Below are 16,975 nucleotides of genomic sequence, written 5' to 3'. Positions count from 1 at the left end.
CCATTTTACATTCCGGTTTGCACTTCACATGAGAGTGGATACAAAAGGTCGGCATCATGGAGCTTCAGCCAGGTGTCCGTTTAAGATCTGTGCAAATGAAAGCAGTAGGCTTATCACATTCGGTCAGGATACTGAACCAGGGAGATCTTCGGGGTAAAAGTAAACTTCGTGCCTTCGCCGCAAGAGCACAATTACCTGCCGTACTCATACTAACATTCAGTGCATTGATCCCGTAGTTACGCATTGTTATTTATGAATGATTATCGAGAGCATTTTCCCCAGTTCATCATTGCTGGTTGAATCTTTTTCTTTTGAAAGATTGCTGCCCTCGCTAAGCCTCAGGTCCATCTCATCTTTCTGCTCTACGGAGTATCAAGTGCTGTGGGAAGCCAAAGCTTTTTTTTTTTTTTTTTTTTTTTTTTTTTTTTTTTGTATACCTTGGTCGAGGCTCGTATGAGAGCTAACACACAACTCACAGCAAGGAGGCATGAGACAAGAGGGGCGGGAGTGGAAGGGACAAAACATTGGGGAACAGACACAGGTGAACTGTGGAAGGGAGAGGGATGGGGATGGGACGGGGAACATGGCGAGGGGAAGATGGACATTAAAGGGACTTTCAGGAAGGAAAGCAGGAGAATTGAAGGAAGTGGGCTTGGGTGGATTATCGGGGTAGAAAAGATCGAGGATTTGGATGGGGGAAGATAAGAGGTGGTGGTGAACAGCTGTTTTGAAAGCCTGAAGGGAAGAATGGGAAAGAATAGAGTGAGGAAGTTTATTCCAAAGGCGGGAAAAAGAGGAATGAAAGAGTGAAGATGAGCAGTGATTCGTGATTTTGGTAGTTTTACCAGAAGGGGTTGTTGGCGGACCTTGAGCGCCCTGTGGAAATGTGGTTGGGACAAATCGCAGAGAGAGCAGGGGGGCAAGGCTGGAGAGGAGTCGGTAGAAGACAGAAAGACCACCGACCAACCTGCGGTGATTGAGTGAGAGGCCCAAAGACTCAGCTTCATTGCGGGAGATGCCAATGATCTTAAAAGCCCTGGTTTCGACAGCGTGAAGTCGAGAAAGGTGGGAGGCAGGAGCACCAGCCCAGAGGGGAGAGCAGTACTCCATCAGGCTACGGACAAAAGCTTTGTAAGTGGTCAGGAGCTCAAGAGGGCCGAGGAAGGACTTTGCACGACGGAGGATTCCCAGTCGGCGACTGGCTTTTGAGGCAAGGTTGGAAATGTGACTTTCCCAGGAAAGGTCATGGCAGATAGTGAGACCCAGAAGCTTGAAAGAAAAGACTTCTTCCAGAGGATTGTTGAGAAAGTGGATGGGGGGTTTTGTAAACGGTCCTTTCGAAGAGACATAGTGAGAGTGTGAGATTTGTCTGGATTGAAAGACATGTTCCACGTGTTGGACCAGTTTGTGATTTTATCCAGATCTGCAGTGAGCGAAGAAGCTGCTGCTTGCCGGTCTGAGGGATGACAGATGGTACGGCAGAGGGTTGAGTCATCGGCAAAGAGAAATAGAGGATTTTCCAGAGAGTCCGAGAGATCATTGATGAAAACCAGAAAAAGAACAGGGCCCAGAACGCTACCTTGAGGAACTCCAGCCTGCACAGGAAGAGGGGATGAAAGAACTCCATTTAGGGCCACACGTTGACTGCGACAGGAGAGGAAGTCTGCGAGCCATGAGTGGAGATGGCCTTGAATACCATGGGCAGAGAGTTTGGTGAGTAGGGCAGGGTGCCAGACTGTGTCAAAAGCACGTGATATGTCCAGGGATACGGCTCGGATTTCCTGTCTGGCATTGAGGACCTCCATCCATTGATGGGAGAGCAGTAGCAGCATATCTAGGGTAGAGTGACCTGGTCTGAAACCAAATTGATGATTGGAAATCAAGCCATTGGAGAAGAGGAAGGATTTCATGTCTGAAGCGATGATGGATTCCATAACCTTGCTGATGATTGGGAGAAGGCTGATTGGTCTATAGTTACAGGGATCTGTTTTTGCACCTTTTTATGCAGGGCAGTGATGTTAGCAGATTTCCAAGCAGATGGCAGATGACCTTGGGAAAATGAGAGGGTGAATAGAACAGAGAGAGGGTGAGCAAGAGCAGAAGAGCAGGCTTTGAGGACACGTGGGCTGATGCCGTCTGGACCGGTTGCAGAATCTGACTCGAGGTTTGAAAGCAAGCTCTCCACCTTGTCAGGAGAAAAGGATACAGAGTCCAGGGACAGTTGGGTGCGACTGGGTAAAGTGGGTAGAGATAGTGATGGGTTTGGGACACAAGATTTAGCTGCAAACACCGAGTTTAGACATTCAGCTTTATCACGTGTGGAATCAGCAGTGCGGCCATTTGAGGTAAGGGAGGGGATGGAGGGGGAACATACACCAGAAACAGATTTGATTAAACGCCACCAGGATTTTGAGGAGGGAGAGAGGTTTGAGAGTTCAGACTTGAGATGAGAAAGATGTTGTTTTCTGGCTCTCCTGAGGGTAGCTACACACTTGTTCCGAGCTTTGTGGAAAGAACTGAGATTGCCCTCAGTTGGGTTTGCTTTCCATGAGGCAAAGGCAAGTTGTTTCAGGACAACTGCCTCGCCACAAGCTTTAGTAAACCAAGGGCGGGAGGAAGGGTAAGACAACTGAACACGAGAGGGGATAAATCTGTGCATGAGGGAGAGCAAGTTTCTTTGGAAGAATTCCCAGGATGAGTTGATGTTTGAGAAAGTAGTGATAGGAGACCAGTCTGTAAGTTTGATGGCTGCTCGGAGACCCTGCCAGTCGGCTTGAGTGAAATGCCAGACTCGACGGCGGTGAGGTGGTTCTCTGATAACAGCCAGAGAGATGTCCACTTTAATAAGGACGTGGTCAGAAGAACCAATTGGAGCGAAGGAAGAGCAGCAGATATTGTCAGGGAAATTTGTCAAAATCAGATCCAGAAGAGATGGAGTACCATTGGTTGAGATCCGGGTCAGGAAGTTGACCGATTGAGTCAGTCCCAATGAGTCACAGAAAGCTTTTGCTGATGTCCCATGGCAGGTGAGAGAGGTACCCACACCTAGCCAACTGGCGTGATGACAATTGAAGTCGCCACATAAGAGGAAGAGAGAGTTTGGATGAGAAGATAGAAGATGGTCCATGTTTTCGGAGAGTGAGGTGTAGATGGAGTCATCACTGTTCGGTGGACGGTACAGTACACATATAAACATGAGGTGGGAGTGGAGGGGAAGCCGAAGCCAGAGGTATTCCTGGGGGTGTGGGGGAGTGAGAGCAGTGCAGGGAGAGTGAGGAATAGAGTCTTTGATGAAGAGAGCAACACCTCCACCAGGACGAGGCTCAGGTCTGTCATACCGTAAGAGGGAGTAACCAGGGAGAGATACTTGGGAGTCAGACACGTCTTGGGAGAGGAAAGTTTCTGTTAGGCAGATAATGTCTGGTTTGTCAGTGGCAACCTGCATGGAAAGATCTGAAAGGTTTGAGCGAAGGCCCCGGATATTTGAGGTCCACACTTTTAATGAAGAGGTAGGGGAGGAGGCTTTTGGGGCAGGAGCCGGAGCGGGCGGGGGAGGGTCGGACGAGGGACGAGGGCGGGAGGTACGGAGGGTTGCTGAAGGAGTGCGGGGTATTGCAGAATAGCGAGGGGAGGGGGCCGAATGAGGAGGAGAAAAGGCTTTGTGGTGCTGTGAGAGAGGGGGGTCAAGAGACAAGGAAGATGGCAGTTGAGGATTTGAGGAGGTGGAGTGAAGAGATGGAGGTGAGAGGGCAGTGGAGGGAGGCAGGTTGGTGGATGAGAGGGGGGCAACTTAGAGAAGGAAGAGTGAGGGGGATGAAAGGTGGGAGAAAGGTGAGGGGGAATTTTTGAAAGAGGTGAGAGGGAGGCTTGGAGGGAGAAGAGTGGGATGGTTGCTTTGAGAGTGAGAGTGAGGGGTGAGGGGGTGAGTTGGCACTGAAGTTGGAAAAAGAATGGTTGATGGAAAGCGAGCATCCATGGCAAACTGTGGTTTTTAAAAGTTTTAGGTCAGAGATACGATTTAACACAATTCTTGATGGATGCAATGAAGGCGAATTCAGAGAATGGAGAGAAGAAGCGCTGTAATAGTTGGATTTTAGGCAAGGAATGAAGGAGAGGTCGAAATGAGAGCAGTCTGTTAAAATAGCAGAAGAGTAGTGCATTGTGAAACAGTAAAGAGTACCACATGTGTGAGAGAGGAAGATGAAGCATTATAAGATCGTTTTTGTTGTTAATATTAATGTATGAGAGAGTTCAACAGATTAGGTCATGGAAGTGTAAAAAAGAAATCGAGGAAGACGAGGAGGAAGTTAAGAGGAAGAAGTAGCAGAATCGGGAGAAGGTTGTTGTTGTTGTTGTTGGGTTTTTTTTTTTGAGATAAGAAAGAGATTAGTTGGGAGAATGGGGGATATTTGGAAAGTGGGGAGGATGAAAATTGAAGGTAATGGGGAGGATAGAAATTGAAGGTAATGGGGAGAAAAAACAAACAAACAAAAAAAAAAACGATCGAACACCAAGTGGAACCGGTAGGCTTCAAGCCTAGGACTAGGCCTCAAACACCAGGTGAGAACGTCGACATAAATACTCACAAAATAGCACGATTTTTGAAACAAAACCGAACTAGGAACACACATTAACATGTAGGTGAGAAAATTAAACAGTTAAAACGGGACAAATAACAACCGGAACTTAACTTTGAGAATGTCAGCAGGGAGCCCCGAAGGAGACCTCTTGCCGCTCAAAACCGGAACCGGAAGTGATGAACTCAAAACCGGAACCGGAAGCTTCTTCAGTAAGTTACAATGCATAAACTATTCCCATTCCAAAAGTGTGATCTGAATGCAATGCCAACGAGAGTGCACAATGTGTAAACAAATACTACAATCGAATATCCTGATAATACTGGTGTTGAGTAATCGATAGACCGATTTACTTAAATCAAGTGGTGAGAGGAGAAACCAAAAATATTTTAAAAGCACAGTCCGATTGGCATCCCGATGTGTGGCATCATGGTATAATCCCATGGAATGTGTCAGCATGTCTGAGTCCATCCAACGTTATAATAGTACAAGTAATACAAGTACAGGCTCCTTCAGGAGAAGTAGACAGAGCAAATAAATAAATAAACAAACAAAACCAAGCAAACATTCAGATCATAAATAAACGTGATACAAATAAAGAAACAACAAAACAACCTACATTCCCAAGAGCAACTGAGGGGAGGTGAAAAGTCACAAGGTTGTACCAAAGGGTGTTGAGGAGATGACCTGCCTCCTCAGATAATTTGTCATGGAACCAAAACCTTGTCATTTCCACCACAACCTCTGCTTCCCTACATTCACGAAAACTGAGCCATCTGATGAAAGGGAAACACCTTGGGGCGATGACTGAACCCTTACAGGTAAAACTAGAGCAATTCGACTGTGCGCAGTCAACAGGTATGCCTCGGCTCTCCCACACAAACAGTTGAGTATTGACAAATTTGACCCTTGACCTTTATCATATCTGCCCCAAAATCTAAACACTTAATTGCCCTGTCTTACTTTACCTTTTTACCAAGTTTCATGAAATTCTGTCCAATTTCTTGAGTTAGGGTGTAAACAGGAAAATTTCAGAGTTTAACCTTGACCTTTGACCCTTGACCTTTATCACATCTGGCCCAAAATCTAATCACTTAATTGCCCTGTCTTACTTTACCTTTTTACCAAGTTTCATGACATTCTACAACTTGCTTCTTGAGTTATCGTGTAAATGAAAATCCGGACGGATGGACAACCCGGAAACATAATTCCTCTGGCACCCTTGGTGCGGAGGCATAATAATAAAAAGAAAAAAGAAATGTTCTTCCTCAATATCCCTTTTACATGGGGTGAGACAAACTAGTACCGAGCTGCAACTCCACTCAAATAATAACAAACTGCACAATTATATCATGTTATGCGACTTCTGGTCGAGCGGATACAAAATTTTGGAAGGTTAAGGTGGCAGCAATGAAAATAAAAAGCGGAGCTCTCCAAACAGGCCATTTTTGTCGCACTGCCAAATATTTGTGCTGGAGACCTGCTGCCGTTCACATTCCTTCCACGTCGCTCACCGCTGGCAGGTGGGAACCAAACGGTGCCGTCGCTCCCGTATGACGCGCTTCAAACATGGGCAGCTTCAATGAGCTCGCTCTACTCTATCTGTGCCATCGGTAGTTCCCTCATTGCTTCCTCACATGATTCATGAAACCTGTTGCTCAGTCCCATCCAAAGGCCAAGTCAACCAACGAATTGCTTCAGCCATATATAATCATCCCAAAGTGATGGCTTTTAGCTACCTCCAATATTTTTGCTTGTCAAGTGGAGTTAGTTTGCAGATAATTCTCTACAGATCCGCCTGAGGGATAAGGCGATGCAAGGTCATTCGTCAGTGAATGTTGCCACACTGCTTCATTCTCAAATTTTCTTTGGGGAACAGTTTGTCATAGCTTTGGCTTGCTTAACGAAGGGCTATCATGGAGTTTTCATTAAAAAAAAGTTTTGTGTTTGCAAAACACGTGACCATGTCAAGAATGCACAAACAACACACTGCGAGCAGATGTAGGAGTACATTGAAAAGTCAGATGGTGTGAGGCGTACGTGAATGGTGTCAGAGGGTAGTTCAAAAAATAATGGGACAAGGATCGAGTCCCAACCAAGCCTTACCCAGATATGGAATACAAGGGGTCATCTTTAGGCTCCGGATGTAGTCGCGTAGACGTGCAAAGTTTCCTTCTTTTGATGTCAGGTACTCGAGCTTGTCAAACATTGATCGGTCTCTCCTGCTAAGGCACTGTCAACAGCAACAACAGAAAACTTTTATAGAGGTGACCCATTGAATCACCATTCATATAAAAGCAGAGCATCATTTGAAATGAAAAAAAGTCATTCATTGGCAGATCCGAGAACATAATGTCACATTCCTGTTTGTATTACGACAAGGGAGACAGACTATCAAACCAGAAAAGAGACTTGAATGTCATCGTTTCACTGCTCTACAGGTCCACATATTGTGCTCATGATCCTGAGAACAACACCCAATGAGATATGTTCACAGTCTCAATTACAATGGAAACCCTAACGACAAAGATGCCTCAAACCCACAGAGACTGCAGACTGCGACGGAGGCGAGCGGCAGACGGGGCAACCGACGGGGGCTGGCGGCGGACGGGGCGAGCGGCGGGCGGACGGGGCGAGCGGCGGGCGGACGGGGCGAGCGGCGGGCGGACGGGGCGAGCGGCGGACGGACGGGGCGAGCGGCGGACGGACGGGGCGAGCGGCGGACGGACGGGGCGAGCGGCGGACGGACGGGGCGAGCGGCGGGCGGACGGGGCGAGCGGCGGGCGGGCGACGGGCGGACGGGGCGAGCGACGGGCGGACGGGGCGAGCGACGGGCGGACGGGGCGAGCGACGGGCGGACGGGGCGAGCGACGGGCGGACGGGGCGAGCGACGGGCGGACGGGGCGAGCGACGGGCGGACGGGGCGAGCGACGGGCGGACGGGGCGACCGACGGACGGACGGGCGCAGCGACGGCGGACGGGCGTAGCGACGGGCGGACGTAAGGCGAAGCGACGGGCGGACGGGCGAAGCGCACGGGCGGACGGGCGCAGCTACGGCGGACGGAAGAGCGACGGGCGGACGGGCGCAGCGACGGCGGACGTGCGCGAGCGGCGGGCGGACGGGGCGAGCGACGGGCGGACGGGGCGAGCGACGGGCGGACGGGGCGAGCGACGGGCGGACGGGGCGAGCGACGGGCGGACGGGGCGAGGGACGGACGGACGGGCGGAGCGAGGGACGGACGGGCGAAGCGTGCGCGCGGCGGGCGTAGCGCGGGCGGGCGGGCGGCGAGCGGCGGACGGGCGGCGCGAAGCGCGGCGGGCGGACGGGCGCAGCGGCGGGCGGACGGGCGAGCGCACGGGCGGGACGGGCGCAGCGACGGGCGGACGGGCGCAGCGACGGCGACGGGCGAGCGACGGGCGGACGGGCGAGCGACGGGCGGACGGGCGCAGCGACGGGCGGACGGGCGCAGCGACGGGCGGACGGGCGTAGCGACGGGCGGACGGGCGAAGCGGCGGGCGGACGGGCGAAGCGACGGGCGGACGGGCGAAAGGGCGGGCGGACGGGCGAAGCGGCGGGCGGACGGGCGCAGCGGCGGGCGGACGGGCGAAGCGACGGGCGGACGGGCGCAGCGCGGCGGGCGGACGTAAGTAGCGGCGGACGGGCGTAGCGGCGGACGGACGGGCGGAAGTAGCGACGGACGGACGGGCGAAGCGACGGACGGACGGGCTGAGCGACGGACGGACGGGCAGTAGCGACGGACGGACGGGCGTTAGCGACGGACGGACGGGCGCAGCGACGGACGGACGGGCGCAGCGACGGACGGACGCGCGGCGAACGGACAAGCACGGCGAACAGCGCAGGACGGGAGACCGGGCGGGGCGAAGTAGCGGCAGACGGGCGGAAGCGGCGGACGGACGGGCGCAGCGGCGGACGGACGGGCGAAAGCGGCGACGGACGGGCGGACAGCTATGGACGGACGGGCGAAAGCGGCGGACGGACGGGCGAAGCGGCGGACGGACGGGCGTAGCGGCGGGACGGACGGGCGCAGCGGCGGACGGACGGGCGAAAGCGGCGGACGGACGGGCGGAAGCGGGGCGGACGGACGGGCGTAGCGGCGGACGGACGGGCGCAGCGGCGGACGGACGGGCGAAGCGGCGGACGGACGGGCGTGTGTGCCGGCGGACGGACGGGCGAAAGGGCGGACGGGACGGGCGAAAGCGGCGGACGGACGGGCGAGCGGCGGACGGACGGGCGAAAGCGGCGGACGGACGAAGGCGAGCGGCGGACGGACGGGCGAGCGGCGGACGGACGGGCGCAGCGGCGGACGGACGGGCGAAAGGCGGACGGACGGGGCGAGCGCGGCGGACGGACGGGCGCAGCGGCGGACGGACGGGCGGAAGGCAGCGCGACGGACGGGCGAAGCGGCGGACGGACGGGCGAAGCGTGGCGGACGGACGGGGCGAAGCGGCGGACGGACGGGCGAGTAGCGGGAAGGACGGACGGGCGTAACAGCGGCGGACGGACGGGCGCAGCGGCGGACGGACGGGCGGGCGGCGGACGGACGGGCGAAGCGGCGGACGGACGGGGCGAAAGCGGCGGGCGGACGGGCGAGCGGCGGGCGGATCGGGCGACCCGGCGCATCGACGGGGCGAAGCGGCAGACGGGCGAAGCGGCAGACGGGCGAAGGTAGACGGGCGTAGCGGTAAGACGGGCGAAGCGGCAGACGGGCGAAGCGGCAGACGGGCGAAAGCGGTAGACGGGCGTAGCGCGGCAGACGGGCGAAAGCGGCAGACGGGCGAAGCGGCAGACGGGCGAAGCGGCAGACGGGCGAAGCGGCAGACGGGCGAAGCGGCAGACGGGGCGCGAGCGGCAGACGGGCGAAAGCGGTAGACGGGCGTAGCGGTAGACGGGGCGAAAGCGGTAGACGGGCGCACGCGGCAGACGGGCGAAAGGCGCAGACGGGCGAGCGGCAGACGGGGCGAGCGGCAGACGGGGCGAGCGGCAGACGGGGCGAGCGGCAGACGGGGCGAGCGGCAGACGGGGCGAGCGGCAGACGGGGCGAGCGGCAGACGGGGCGAGCGGCAGACGGGGCGAGCGGCAGACGGGGCGAGCGGCAGACGGGCGTAGCGGCAGACGGGCGAAGCGGCAGACGGGCGAGCGGTGCAGACGGGCGAAAGGCGAGCAGACGGGCGAAGGCGAGACGGGGCGTAGCGGCAGACGGGCGTAGCGGCAGACGGGCGAAAGCGGTAGACGGGCGAAAGCGGCAGACGGGCGTAGCGGCAGACGGGCGAGCGGCAGACGGCGAAGCGGTAGACGGGCGAAGCGGCAGACGGGCGAAGCGGCAGACGGGCGAGCGTAGCTGCAGACGGGCGAAGCGCGTAGACGGGCGTAGTGCGGTAGACGGGCGAAGCGCGGCAGACGGGTTAGCGGCAGACGGGCAGAGCGGGTAGACGGGCGGAAGCGGTAGACGGGCGAAAGCGGCAGACGGGCGATGGTAAGACGGGCGAGAGGGTAGACGGGGCGTAGCGGGTAGACGGGCGTAGCGGCGTAGACGGGCGAAGCGGTAGACGGGCGAAGCGAGTAGACGGGGCGACCGGCAGACGGGGCGACCGGCAGACGGGGCGACCGGCAGACGGGGCGAGCGGCAGACGGGGCGACCGGCGGGGGCGAGCGGCAGACGGGGCGACCGGCGGGGGCGAGCGGCAGACGGGGCGACCGGCGGGGGCGAGCGGCAGACGGGGCGACCGGCGGGGGCGAGCAGCAAGCGGAACGACTGACAATGTGGGTGACATATTAAAATGGGGTGCATGTATGATATGGGTATATGGGACATAATCACAGTGGGCCATAATAGTAATAGGTTCACTGTTCAGTTAACTGTATTTTTGGTCAGAATGAGCATGCGAAGCGAGACTATGCGCTCTTGCGAGTGCCATTGTCGTGTTTATTTTTGAGTGTGACTGTTCTCTATCCCAGTGGTTCTGAAGCTTTTCCAACGTGCAGATAACTTGCAAATCTCCAAAAAAAAATACACATAAACTACCATGTCCGCCTGTCATGGTAACCAAATCCTAACACAAACAGTATGCACCACAGCATTCCACAAATTGTCACTTCTGACATGCGGTGAATCGCCACATGAAACATCACTGGCCAATGTTACTTCCTCCTCCCCCTGATCTCCCCCCCCCCCTGTGGACTCCGGCTGATGGCCTCTTCAACCATTCGAGTTCTACAGGCCTCAGGTTAAAAACTATTGCTCTATATCTTGGTTTTTAAAATGAACGGAGATTTATTAGGGTCATCCTTCATGTCCATTACACTTGGAAGCAGAAAAGGAAAATATCTGAACATGTGTTGTTTGTCGAAGCAAAATAGTTTCAAAGGGATTGCTTAAAATGCAGTGCAGGAAGTGATGGTGGAGAGGGAGAGTGGAAACAAGTGAGACAAGCCAAATTACTTTGAAGACAAATTATATTAGTCATATTATATTAGACAAATGATGTAAAGCTTTTATGATATAGGGATATTCCTGCCCTCTGCTCTTTCATGCACAAACCTGGTACAACTTCAAAAGAACTTGAAATTAGACATTTTCCAGGTACTTAAGCAAAGACAACAAACAAATTTACTATTCAGCTGCAATCAGTACTTGCAGAATACTGCTGAACAAATTAGAGCCTTTCATGAGCGGCAGAGTTTCCATCAGCAGGAAGTCTGAACATTTTAAGATACTTTTGATGCAGCTAGATTGCACGAAGAAAAGGGCCGAGCCAGTGGTGGTGAACACACGAGTAACACAAACACATGAGATGGTACAATAACACATTTAAATTTAAAATAGTTGAAACAGAGCAACAAAGTCACATGTTTCCTCCATGAGAGCTTGCACAAGAGGAAACATGCCCCCCGACACTCTGCGCTCAGTTGCTTATAAGAAACACATTCACAGACACCCGCTCTTCCACCGCAGTCTAGTTTTAGCACAAAAACACATTTCTGTTTCACTCACCAGAATAAAATTACGCATTAAAATAAATAAAAAAACAACAAAGAAAACCAAAAGGCTATGGAGAGCTCCATAAGGAAAAAACTAGTCAAGTGAAGCACAACAGAACACTTGAATTTCATTAGAAACTGCCAGAGGTAAAAATGTGAAAACCCCTTCAAACCTGTCAGATTACAAGCTATTTTGAAATGATTAACTAAATGGATGCTTTGACCTGCCAGGCCACTGCCGTGGGACAGTGAATCATTGGATCCAGCAAGCGGCGCCTGGTCCTAGCAATGAGTTTTAGTTTCCAAAGCTGCAGCTTTGATGACAAATTCATGTTGCACAGTTAAAGAAATTCCACCATCACAAGTAAACAGAGAATATAAGTCACTGTCAATTGCAAAGGGTAATCCGTGAAATCTTCTGGTACAAGACCAAATACGATATACCAAGAAAGCAGGAAAATAACTGGCACTCTACAAACCAACAAACTAAGCTCAAATGCTTGACATACATTCATTCACAAAATACTGGCATCCATAAAGGAAATGGCGATCGAGCCGTGTCCGGGAAAAGGAATGCAATGCACAATGCACTGAAATTTGGCAGTGGTGTGTGTGCATGTGTGTTTGTGTGTGCAGCTTTTTTTGATTTCTATCCAATTCCATACCTCTGTGCCAATCTCCAACTATACGTGCTGAACGGGAGGGGGAAGGGGATCAATAACTTACAAAAAAAATAACCTGCCCCCCACCCCAGCAAGGAAGTTATCTGCTGGAGACATACACGTCTTAAAATCATTGGAAAAAAATAAATAAATGAATAAATAAATAAACGGCTGGTGCAATCACCAAGAAAAGGGTGTGTGTGTGTGTGTGTGTGTGTGTGTGTGTGTGTGTGTGTGTGTGTGTGTGTGTGTGTGTGTGTGTGTGTGTGTGTGTGTGTGTGTGTGTGTGTGTGTGTATATGTGTGATAAGTTTGTTTTTTTATAGACTTTCAAGCTATTAAAATTACGACAGTAAAGGATGCTGTACAAAGTAAAACTGTCAAATGGCACTAGTCATTGCCATCGAGACATGCAGCTTATACATACACCGTCTGAAGATGATGATTTTTCTGAATGAGGAGATTTTGGGGGTTTTGACCAATCTCAGTTTTTGCTCTTGTTTTTGCCATGGTCTGAAGTACTGAAAAGTGATGCCTGCTGAGACAATCAGCTGAGACACTCCATCTGGTCTCATATGTAGCCTAAGCGACTTTTTAGAGAAAATACTCCAACTTTCATTTTGTCATAAACAGGTGGGACCAATATTTTTTACATGCCATCCCTACATACAGAGTTGACTTCCTGTCATTTCTCTGTTTTTTGACCTACACCGTTTTCCTTTTCATTGTTTGGTGGTGTTATTAACCTCCGCCATCGAAAATTGACGGAGGTTACTGTTTTCACCCGTCTGTTTGTTACTTACGAAATCTAAAGATTTCGTAAGTATATTTATGACTTCCGTCCTCTGTTTGTGTGTGTGTGTGTGTGTGTGTGTGTGTGTGTGTGTGTGTGTGTGTGTGTGTGTGTGTGTGTGTGTGTGTGTTTGTGTGTTTGTTACTTACGAAATCTTTAGATTTCGTAAGTATATTGATGACTTCCGTCATCTGTTTGTTTGTAGGCAAGATAACTCGAGAACGGAAGAAGCTACCAATGTCAAATTACACCATGTGATTCAGGAGGGCGATGGCTAGTGCTGATTAGATTTTGGTAAAAATCGGTCAAAGGTTAAGGTCACAGTGAGGTCAAACATAATTCCATAAATTCATGTGGAGAAATGGAGTATTTTTGCTTCGCTCAACGTTACGAGTTCGTTTTAAATTTTGTCTTCGGTTTTTGCGATCGCTTAGGACGCTTAACATTGGGTTGTCGAAATTCTGGTAAAAATCTGATGTTTTGGAGACGTTTTAAGATTGTATAAAAACAATATTTCACTCGCCGCGTCACGGCTCGTCACGTGGTGCAGCGTGCTCGAGCAGAGGCGTCGTTGAGTCACGTAAAGGTTTTCCATGTGCGCGCTGACGGTGTTTTCGATAAAGATGGTGTTTAAAAGTCATTTTTATCCCAATAAAGGTTATCGTCGCATGCCTGACTCGATAAGCCGTCGGATTATGTAAAGATTGTTGGTGGATGGCCGAATATTACGGTTTTGTGACTGTTAAAATAATATTACATAATTGCGTCGAGAAATGGAGATTTTTGCTTCGGTCGACGTTACGATTTTTGATAGTTTGGTAGAGAATCATCGTATAAACTTCTGATTTGCGTCGCTACCTTCTCTTGAGACAGCTTTTATTAGACAAGGTCAGAGGTGAAGTTGACGATTTCGTAAGTACCAGTCTATGACTGCTTGTTTGTTTGTTTGTGAACAGTATTACGGAAAAACTCGACGGATTTTGACGAAAGACTTGGTGGGGGTATTAGGTATGGTCCAAGGATCATGCCATTAGATTTTGGACTTGGTCCAAAGTCCAATATGGCCGCTATGGTGGACATTGTGAAAAAATATTTGAATTTTTGTTTTTGCATTTCTGCATGTTTTAAGTGATTTCCAACCCCCCAAAAAAAATTGTTAGAGAAAAAAAAAAAAAAAATTTGCAAGTTTTTTTTTTCCAACAAAATTTCGATTTTTTTTTGCATTTCTACATGTTATAAGTGATTTCCAACAAAAAACATGCCAAAATTATAATTGCAGCTGATTTTGGAACTTCAGGTGGATATACCCACGTAAAATCAATTTCTGTCTCAAGGAATCTAGTTATGACAAATTAATTGAGTATGTAAAAGTTAAAAGTAAAAGGAAAAGTTGCAAACTATAACTCTGTGAGCACTGTTGACGTCAAATGGAATGAATAGGATATCAGGTTCACTTGAGTGACCGAGCAGTATTGGCGGCGGAGGTTTTACACTCTACCGAGTGCTCCCCCTCTAGTTGTGGTATTTGTTCCCTGGGATTTCTAGTTCCATAGCTCAACTATGCTATTGACAGTGAAGTAGAAGACAAAAGTAGTGGTGGCTTCATGGTATGATACCAAATCATATGTAGACACTCGCCAGAGGTTCTGCTGGGAATATGACCTCAGAACAAGTGATGGACCCACAAATTGTGCCATTCAATGAATTGTGAAACATTTTGAGCACAAGGGTACAGTGCACAACCAAAGCAAGGGCAACAGTAGCAGGCCAGCATCAGTAACCAAGAGCCAAGCCAACATTGACGCAGTGTGGGATTATGCAGTGGATAGTCCCAAGAAGTCCCACCGCCAGGAACTAGGCATCAAACCAATATCAGTCTCGCATATCCTCACAAAGGAACTGAAGCTTTTCCCATACATCATCTCTATTAGGCATAAACTAAGTCAAGATGACATGAGGAGACTTGATATGTGCAATTGGCTCAGTGACGGGATGGAGCGATACCCAAACTGGATCAACCCGATCTGGTTTAGTAATGAACCCCATTTCCACTTGAACGGTGCATTCAACAACCACAACATCTTCTGGGGGGCAGAACCACCTGAGATCACTGAGAGGTACTTGAAAGGGCCTAAGGTGCTTCTGCACCTTCAATGCTAGATGGGGAATGCTCAGGCCTTACTGGTTTGAGAATGACAACAGCAGGACGGTGATGATCAAGGGTGAGTGTTACCGGGCCATGCTCCAGTAGTTCCACAATGATCAAGGCCAAAAGGTCACCCCAAACCAGCTCAACATGACCTGGTTTATGCAGGATTGTGCACCCCGCATACAGCTGGTGACACCATCACTTTCCTGCAGCAGCTCTTCAGAAACCACCTCATTGCCCTGGGTACCGCTCATGACTAGGCACCCCACAACCCAGTCTTGAACCCTCTGGACTACTGGTTCTGGAGGGCTGCCAAGGGCTCTGTCTATGCCAACCACCCTGCCACACTGAATGATCTGAAGCAGGAGGTGTCAGACAACCTCCACATGAGATCTGCAGGAAAGTTGAACAGAGCTTTCCAGTCAGGATGAATACCTGTCTGAACCGTGGAGGGGCACACATCGAGAACATCAACAACAAAGATTTTGCATGAATGCCAATTTCAGACCTTGGGATCTCACTCACTCGAGCAGTGACTTACTGCAATGGAAAATACCATGTCATAAGCTTTCAAGAAATGTTTGGTTCATGTTCCTGAGGTTTCTGTTTCTTTGGAAACATTTAAAGTTGTACCACTCTTTTTGAAACACCGTGTGTGTATACAGTGGGGAGAACAAGTATTTGATACACTGCCGATTTTGCAGGTTTTCCCACTTACAAAGCACGTAGAGGTCTGTAATTTTTATCATAGGTACACTTCAACTGTGAAAGACGGAATCTAAAACAAAAATCCTGAAAATCACATTGTATGATTTTTAAAAATAATTAATTTGCATTTTATTGCATGAAATAAGTATTTGATCACCCACCAACCAGTAAGAATTCCGGCTCTCACAGAGCTGTTAGTTTTGTCTTTAAGAAGCCCTCCCATTCTCCACTCATTACCTGTATTAACTGCACCTGTTTGAACTTGTTATCTGCATAAAAGACAGCTGTCCACACTCAATCAGACTCCAACCTCTCCACAATGGGCAAGACCAGAGAGCTGTCTCAGGACATCAGGGACAAAATTGTAGACTTGCATAAGGCTGGGATGGGCTACAGGACAATCGGCAAGCAGCTTGGTGAGAAGGCAACAACTGTTGGCACAATTATTAGAAAATGGAAGAAGTTCAAGATAAGTCAATCTCCCTCGGTCTCAGCAAGATCTCACCCCGTGGAGCCTCAATAATCATGAGAAAGGTGAGGGATCAGCCCAGAACTACACGGCAGGACCTGGTCAAAGACCTGAAGAGAGCTGGGACCACAGTATCAAAGAAAACCATAAGTAACACACGACGCCGTCATGGATTAAAATCCTGCAGCACAAGCAAGGTCCCTCTGCTCAAGCCAGCGCATGTCCAGGCCCATCTGAAGTTTGCCAATGACCATCTGGATGATCCAGAGGAGGAATGGGAGAAGGTCATGTGGTTTGATGAGACCAAAATAGAGCTTTTTGGTTTAAACTCCACTCGCCGTGTTTGGAGGAAGAAGAAGAAGGATGAGTACAACCCCAACAACACCATCCCAACCGTGAAGCATGGAGGTGGAAACATCATTCTTTGGGGATGCTTTTCTGCAAAGGGGACAGGACGACTGCACCGTATTAAGGGGAGGATGGATGGGGCCATGTATCGCGAGATCTTGGCCAACAACCTCCTTCCCTCAACAAGAGCATTGAAGATGGGGCGTGGCTGGGTCTTCCAGCATGACAACGACCCGAAACACACAGCCAGGGCAACTAAGGAGTGGCTCC

The 16,975-nt window shown here is 50.8% G+C and overlaps 1 protein-coding gene across 10 annotated transcripts in view; it reads right to left on the bottom strand.

Annotated features, from left to right (window-relative positions):
- LOC147026600 (ras-specific guanine nucleotide-releasing factor RalGPS1-like) overlaps positions 1-16,975 on the bottom strand; it is a 278,462-nt gene that overhangs the window by 122,230 nt on the left and 139,257 nt on the right. For all 10 annotated transcript variants that reach the window (XM_085882173.1, XM_085882179.1, XM_085882171.1 and 7 more), the window contains one exon: positions 6,684-6,810. In XM_085882173.1, coding sequence (XP_085738299.1) covers positions 6,684-6,810 — 127 coding nt within the window. The remainder of the gene's footprint in view (positions 1-6,683; positions 6,811-16,975) is intronic.

The sequence above is a fragment of the Eptatretus burgeri genome, chromosome 5, assembly GCF_056783735.1.
Source record: "Eptatretus burgeri isolate ZD-2024b chromosome 5, Ebu_testis_v1, whole genome shotgun sequence".
NCBI lineage: Eukaryota > Metazoa > Chordata > Myxini > Myxiniformes > Myxinidae > Eptatretus > Eptatretus burgeri.
The sequence above is the reverse complement of the archived record's forward strand: the minus strand, read 5'-3'. Positions and strand labels throughout refer to the sequence as shown.